Raw genomic sequence first — 7,500 nt, 5'->3', positions numbered from 1 at the left:
GACCGCCTCATCAGGCAGCATTTCACCGTCACCACGACAACCACCACCAACACCACCAGCACCGCCACAGCAACCAGCACCGGGATCAGGATACCTGACAGCGAGCCACTGTCACCATCTGTCGCCATATCCGTGCACGCCTGCGAGTCCTCGTCGTGGTGTTTCTCATTCTCGTCGGAGCAAACGCACCTGTAGGAGCCCTCAGTGTTCAGGCAGGTGTGCCTGCAGGGGGCGCCGCCGCCACCGCTACACTCGTCAATGTCCACACAGTTTCCAGAAGCATCTTTCTGGAAGCCGGCCTCACACGGCTGGCAGACGGTGGTGAAGTCTGCAGGGGAGTCGTCCAGCAGCCGCCACACAGCGGGACGGCCCGAGCAATGGAGTTCCAGCTGGATGGGGGACCAGCACTCCACCTGGATCCTGCTGCTGTTGTCAGGGTCCAGACTGAGGGAGCGGGCACCAGGGATGATGGGGTGTTGACAGTCCAAGTCCAACCCTGGCGCTGGTTCAGGATCGGGGTCAGGTTCCTGCAGTTCAGTTTCAGTTTTAGGCTTCAGGTCAGTTTCTGGTCCTGGTCCTTGAGTAGGAAGTTTAGGTTGAGGTGTGGCTGGTTCTGGTTTTCGTGTTGCAGGTCTAGGTTCAGGTTTAGATGGTTCTGGTGTAACACTGGTCTCTCCTGTCGGTCGGTCTCTAGGCTTACAGATGAACCCGTACTTGTTCTTACAGGTGACAGAGATCAGACCCCACCTGGTCACCGTCGACCCGTCTAACTCCCCCTTTAGCGCCGCACAGCGAACTGACGTGCAGGTGTGCGTTGGCTCCTCTGTCCAGCGGTTCACCTCCGACTCCTCGCTGCCGTCCTCCATCCACTTGAATCCTCTCAGTGGCAGCGTGGGAACGACACACTCGTTCTTGACTTTCCTCAGCCCGACCCAGAAGGTGAATTTGTTCTGATTCAGAGGTGACACTGACTCGGAGACGAGCCCGAGGATGTCTGCGACCTCCTGCTCGGTGGCGAGGGTGGTGAGGATGCCTGGGGAGCAGTCCTCCATGGCCCGGTCGAAGCTGACCTGGGTGTGGTGGACATGGTAGCGATGTGGTGAAGCCGGGTCAGCAGAGATGTTTCCGAACAGGATGATGACTATCCAAAGGTAAATCCAGCTGGAGCAGAACCGAGACGCCATCTTCTCTGACTCCTCCCCTTCTGATGATGATGTCAGTCTGTGAAAACAGAGATCGTTGCACAAAGAGTTTGTTTCTATGGACGTTAGCTTATTATTATTTAGCAAGTTTAATCATTTCTCCTGATCTGTTCTGATGACCATAAATGACTTTCATAAAGACCTGCAGGCTGCACTGCGAAGGTTAACAGTAAATTATGTTTCTGTAACGAACTCGGGAAACACTTTGCTTCATCCCCCCATCCCTTCATCCCCCTACTCTCCCCCTTCATCCCTTCATCCCCCTACTCTCCCCTTCATCCCTTCATCCCCTACTCTCCCCCTTCATCACTCTCCCCCCATCCCTTCATCCCCTACTCTCCCCCTTCATCCCCCTCTCTTCATCCCCTACTCTCCCCCTTCATCCCCCCCCATCTCCCCTTCATCCCCTACTCTCCCCTTCATCCCCCTCTCCCTCATCCCTTCATCCCCTACTCTCCCCTTCATCCCCCCTCTCCCCTTCATCCCCTACTCTCCCCCTTCATCCCTTCATCCCCTACTTCATCCCTTCATCCCCTACTCTCCCCTTCATCCCCTACTCTCCCCCTTCATCCCTTCATCCCCTACTCTCCCCTTCATCCCCTACTCTCCCCTTCATCCCTTCATCCCCTACTCTCCCCCTTCATCCCCTACTCTCCCCTCTTCATCCCTTCATCCCCCCTCCCCCTTCATCCCCCATCCCTACTCTCCCCCCCATCCCCTTCATCCCTCCCCTCCTCCATCCCTTCATCCCCTACTCTCCCCTTCACCCCCTCCCCATCCCTTCATCTCCTCCACTTTCCCCCTTCATCCCCCCACCCCCCCCATCCCCTACTCTCCCCCTTCAGTTATCAGAAATTATTCACTGGGTTAGTGAATAACACTAACCCTAACACTAACACCCCTTCATCTCCCCACCCCCACCCCACCCCACCCCTTCATCCCATCATCCCTTGTATCAAGTCAGTAATGAATGTCGTTAGTCATGGCTGATAAGGGTGAAGATAAAAGTTACGTTTGGGTCATGTGCCTGAGCAGCATCACACAACGGTATTTTTCAACACAAACAAGTCATTTGGGGTACATAATATTGTTGCATAAATAAATAATACTATAATAATATCGTAAAACAATGCATATTTTCAGAACACTTTGCTTATTGAGACAAAAAGCTAATTAGTGAAACTGAATGTTGCAGCTGTAACATGGGTCTTTAAATGGTTTGGGTAATTAGCAGACAGATGTAAGTTTAATGTATAAACATTTGGTCGGTTTGGTCCAATGAGTCTCTGAGTAACAGAAATACAAAACGTGTTGCGACCATCTCGCCAAGTGCTATTTTTGCTTTGTTTTATTCACAGCAGCTTCTAACTGTATTGGCTCACAGTGCAAGAAATTGTTTTCAGAAAGCCCTTTAGTGTGCTGTGTTTTTCCATTATATTCTTCAACATGCGCAGTTCAGGAGATCCGTCCTTCAAAATCCATATTCTGAGCAAGGAAGCATCCCGAAGAGAAGGAAAGGAGGAAGCTTCCTAGTTAGGAAACACGAGTCTTCCTGTTCCTCTCAGGATGTCTGATGGATCTTTATCACTTTAATTCTCTGCGTTTATTTCAAAATGACACAAATCCAACTTTAATGAGTCGCTTTTCTTACCGTCAAACTGAGGCTCAACTCGTCCTCTTCATTCAGCTCTTCTCCTCCTTTATCCTCACCTTCTTCTCCTCAGTTTCTTCTAGTTTTTACTCTGTTTCTCCCCGTTTTTCCACGTATTTCCCCCTCTTTTCTTCACACCTTCTTCTCCTTCAGGTTCTCCTCCTTTTCTTCTAGTCTCTCCAGAGTCTCTCCCAGTTTCTGCTGGTTTCTCCTCCACAGTAGCTCTGCTGACAGACTGACTGCCAGCCTCACCCTCCCTCCAGGACAGGAAGTGTGTTGTGTCTTGATATGGCGAGCTAGTTTCCTCCAGAGAAACACTGTTGTTCACTCAGAGAGACGAGAAACAAACTTCAGAGTCGAAATTCTGAAACCAGTTTGTTTGAACCAAATCTCAGTCTGAATTTCATCGTTTTTCAGAGTAAGATGAACTTTATTGATCCTGCACAGGGAAACTGAAGTAGAAGAACAGATGGAGTACAGATGAGGATAAGCCATTGTAGTTTAACCTGAGCAGAGACAATGTAGATATAAGGCCGAGTCATGCTGCAGAGTATCTGCCCTTTGATTGGGTGAGAGGAGGAGTTAAAGGCAGGTAAGGTAACTTAAAGGTAAGTTAGGTCAGAGTTAGAGAAGGTGTCACCTGTAGATTTATGACGGCACAGCCTGATACCCACTGCAGAGCCTCGTGATTGGTCAAAATATCATTTAACATGAATATTGGGCTTCCAGAGGAACGCTCAGAGTATTGATAACTGCTACTAAATTTGATAAACAAACAGAAAACAAATAGTCCCAAATTAAGTGAGACAAGAGTAATTAAATACAAAATACAGAATCTGCATTTGAATATAGACCGAAAAAACAAGATTTAGAAACGACGAGAAGAGTTTTAAAGTTGTCCGTTTCTGAATGGAGGTTGGTTCAGACGAGTGAAAGAAAACTAATTGCAGAGATTTTACAGTTTGTTGTGTGAAACACTTTGATCTGTGTGACAGGAAGTGTGTGTGATTAATTCATCTGCTGCTGAACACACACACACACACACACACACACACACACACACACACAGCAGCATTGTATTTGAACAAACAGTGCAAACTAACTCACTCACATACAGTGGAGCATGTTGTCACAGCGACCCAGATGCTTCCTGGAGGAAGTGTGTGAAGAATGGCAGGATAGTCGAAGGTCGCGGAGGGCGGAGCTATGACTAATGGACCACTGTTGTCATGGTAATGCTGCGATGGGTAACCCGACTCTGTGTGTGTGTGTGTGTTTGTGTGCGTTAATCCTCATCAGATTTAACTGAGATTAAAAGATCAGAGGCTTTTATTTAGAATTTTGTGAACCACCTGCTCCTGATTGGTCCATTTTTAAAACTCACTATGACATCACTGAGCTGCAGAAATAAACTGAAACTAATCACAAAACCACAGTACGACCAGTATTACTAAAACTAGTACCAGTACCTTTAAAACACTACTAGTATTACAAAAACAGTAAAACACACACACAATACTACCAGTACCAGTATAACCAGTAGTACTAGTAGTACAAGAACATTAAAAAACACACAAGCAGTAATTGTACAGGTAGTATTGGGTAATACTATCAGTACCACTAGTACTAACAGTAATAGTACAAGCTATACTAATAGTATTATCAGCGGTATTACTAGTACCAGTAAAATTACTTCTAGTAGCAACTTTACAACCAGTACTACCAATACAGTATAAAAGTACTACTAGTGCAGTAAGTAACAGTACCAGTACAAGCAGTACTACCAGTACTCTCAGACACCTGCTGGTAGTACTGGTGTTTTCATCCCTAGGAAAAACACTAGTACTACAAGTATTTGTAACAAACAGTAGCAGTAGTACAAAAACACGCACAGCATGACTAGAACTGGTTTTCCTGGTATTAGTAGTTCTGGCAGTGTTGTTTGTAACGTTACTGTTAGCACTAGTAGAACAAAAACACAGTATGAGTAAGTATTGGGAGTACTACTGATGAAAGTAAATGATTGATAATATTCCACTCTTTTATTTCTGATGTATAAATTAGTCTGTTTATATTTTTGGGGAGCTTTTATTTGGGCCTGAGCCGAGGCCCGGTTGTAATGCAAGGAATTATTATTATTTATTCAAATTAATCGCATTTTTGAGGAGCTGAAGGAGCTCGAAAGCTCACGAAGCTTTGCACAAAATTCAGAAGTGGCAAGAACGTACGTTGGATACAGCGTCTTGGGCATGGGTGTGGCAATATGGATTGCTAGCGCTACAGAGCAGCCCCTGTGGCACGATTCGCCTAAATGTACGAAATTTGGGAGGCACGTGTATCGTGTCCAGACGTTAAAAAAACTCCTCGAGGACCCATACCCTAAACGCAACAAGAAGTCGGCCATTTTGAATTTATTAGTATTTTTTTGCGATTTGCAGGTGCTGTACTTTAACGAACTCCTAGAAAATGTATCGGATCGACTTCACGTTTTGGCAGTGCGATCTAAAGACCTCTGCGATGAAAAGTTGTGCTGAGTGTGAGTTATCGTTGACGGGCGTGTCGGCAAGAAACAGGAAGTTTTGTTGGAACGTCAGTGTCTATTGTCCAATCTGCCCCAGATTTCACGTTTGATCGGAGTCCCGGCTAGAGGACATCTACACGCCAATTGGGAGTTGTAGTCATTGCGCCACCTACTGGCGACAGGAAGTAAGCCTTGCATGGCATGGCATTATTAATGGGTGTTCTCAGAATCAGAATCAGAAATACTTTATTGATCCCCGAAGGGAAACTTACTCTAGTGCCACATAAGGGACACAGGAAGTGAAATTTATCTCATCCGTGCAGCGTCCAGAACACGTGAAAATTCACCGACCTCAGGCCGCGTCGCACCCCGACGAGGTGCGAGGGCCCATTCATCGCTGCTTGCAGCTTTAATTTTGTATTTTATCTTCTTCGTGTGACCTTTGACCTTTGTCCTGTCACTCACTCCTCTCTCCTCCGGCCTCCCACCTGCAACCCGGCCAGAAATCGATCTCAGCGCGACATCTTGAAGGACGTCTCGAGGAGAGAGGAGGCTTGCCGGAGGAGCTATGTCGGAGGTGCGAATTTCCCAGTTGAAATTTCCGACTTCCAATCTCAACGCGTTCCGCATGACGTCAAACGTAAACAAAAAACATGGCTGACCGTGACAAACTGATGTTTCTTTGGCAGGTGAGCACACAGCTGAAGGCTCAGCAGCGCAGCCTCCTCGCATGTATAAACGAAACAGAGGAGGAAGCAACGACGCATGAACAGACGCCATCGTACACTTTATATTACGGGACTTTTATACTCGGAAACGTATCTTCACGCACTGCCGAATACAATACTGTCGTCTACAAATACATCCTGCCCCCCTCTGTTGATTGAAATGTAGCCTAATACGGCTTCCATGCTGCTTCTTCACGAAGTCGCCCCGAGTTCACAAGTAGGAACTCCGACTTTGAGTGGCGATCCACTGGACTTTTTCTAGTTGGAGGTCGCAAATTTTCGAGTTGTCTGGAACGCAGCACGAGATGCGAGGAGAGGAGGCGAGGAGGTACAACCTGATTGGATGTTATTCCCAATGTAATCACTTGTTACTGTGCAGCTTTAATTCAACCGATCAGTAACAAAGAGGAATGGATCAGTTTATTTCTGCTAAATATTATAACGAATACAATAACAGTCGGCGTAAAGTTACCAAATCAAACAATATTCAGAAAGATCAGAAACCAACTTTGAATGATGACACTTTAAAAAACTGGGCCAAAGTCTTGTGATCTGAACTTTAATAGAGAATCACATCTATTGTTCGTTATTACAGTTCATCAAGTGTCTTCTTCTGTGGTGTCACCTGTCCACCTGCAGCAGGTGAGGACGCTGCTGAACTGGTGAAGTGCCGTCAGCTGATTGGTCTGTTTTCAAGATGAAGTCTGGATGATGTCATCGATCCTGTGACACTTGCTGGGACTGACTGCAGATCAGCTGATAGGAGGGTTCAGGTGAGGTCACACACACACACACACACACACCTGCTGTGTGATAAACAGATTGTTGATTATTGATCAGGTGTCCTGCTGCTCTCAGTCAGAGGTGGCGCTCTAACGAGGAGACTTCCTGTGGAGGACCAGACTCATTAACAAAATAAGAGACTCTGTCCTAGACCTACAGTGTGTTACTCAACCTGCGGCCCGACCCCACAGCAGGTCAGCTGACGAGCAGACAGGGTCGCCTCACGTTTCAGTGTTCGGACTCAGCTGTAAAGGCATCACACAGATTTCAAAGCTCAAACTGACAGAGAGGAGCGTCACTGGGCGATCGTCTCCACGGCAACGGTGATAAAATCTGGAGGCAGGTTTCAGTTTTTATTCCTCTGTTTGTTCAGCTGATGGAGGGTCGGACAGGAGGGTCATCACCATGGCAACAGAGTCAGCAAGGAGGGAGGGTCGTCACCGCGGCAACAGAGAGAGTCGCCACGGCCAGACAGTAGAAGAATCAGTAAACACAGTAGAAGTGGCAGAAAAGACAATAGAAGCGACATGACAGTAGTAAAGAATCAGTAAAACACAGTAAGGAAGTGAAGCAGTAAACAAGAGAAGTGGCAGAAAAGACAATAGAAGCGACATG

At 46.9% G+C, this 7,500-nt stretch overlaps 1 protein-coding gene across 1 annotated transcript in view; it reads right to left on the bottom strand.

The window, feature by feature from the left end:
• Positions 1-3,324, bottom strand: part of clec14a (C-type lectin domain containing 14A) — a 4,488-nt gene extending 1,164 nt beyond the window's left edge. Inside the window, exons 1-2 of the mRNA XM_044166996.1 lie at positions 2,854-3,324; positions 1-1,221 (exon numbers count right to left, since the gene is read on the bottom strand). The exon at positions 1-1,221 is cut by the window's left edge and continues 1,164 nt beyond it. Coding sequence (XP_044022931.1) covers positions 1-1,184 — 1,184 coding nt within the window. The 5' untranslated portion in view covers positions 1,185-1,221; positions 2,854-3,324. The remainder of the gene's footprint in view (positions 1,222-2,853) is intronic.
• Between the last annotated feature and the right edge of the window lie 4,176 nt (positions 3,325-7,500).

The sequence above is a fragment of the Siniperca chuatsi genome, linkage group LG15, assembly GCF_020085105.1.
Source record: "Siniperca chuatsi isolate FFG_IHB_CAS linkage group LG15, ASM2008510v1, whole genome shotgun sequence".
NCBI lineage: Eukaryota > Metazoa > Chordata > Actinopteri > Centrarchiformes > Sinipercidae > Siniperca > Siniperca chuatsi.
Note: the sequence above shows the minus strand (reverse complement) of the source record. Positions and strands in the feature narration are given on the sequence as shown.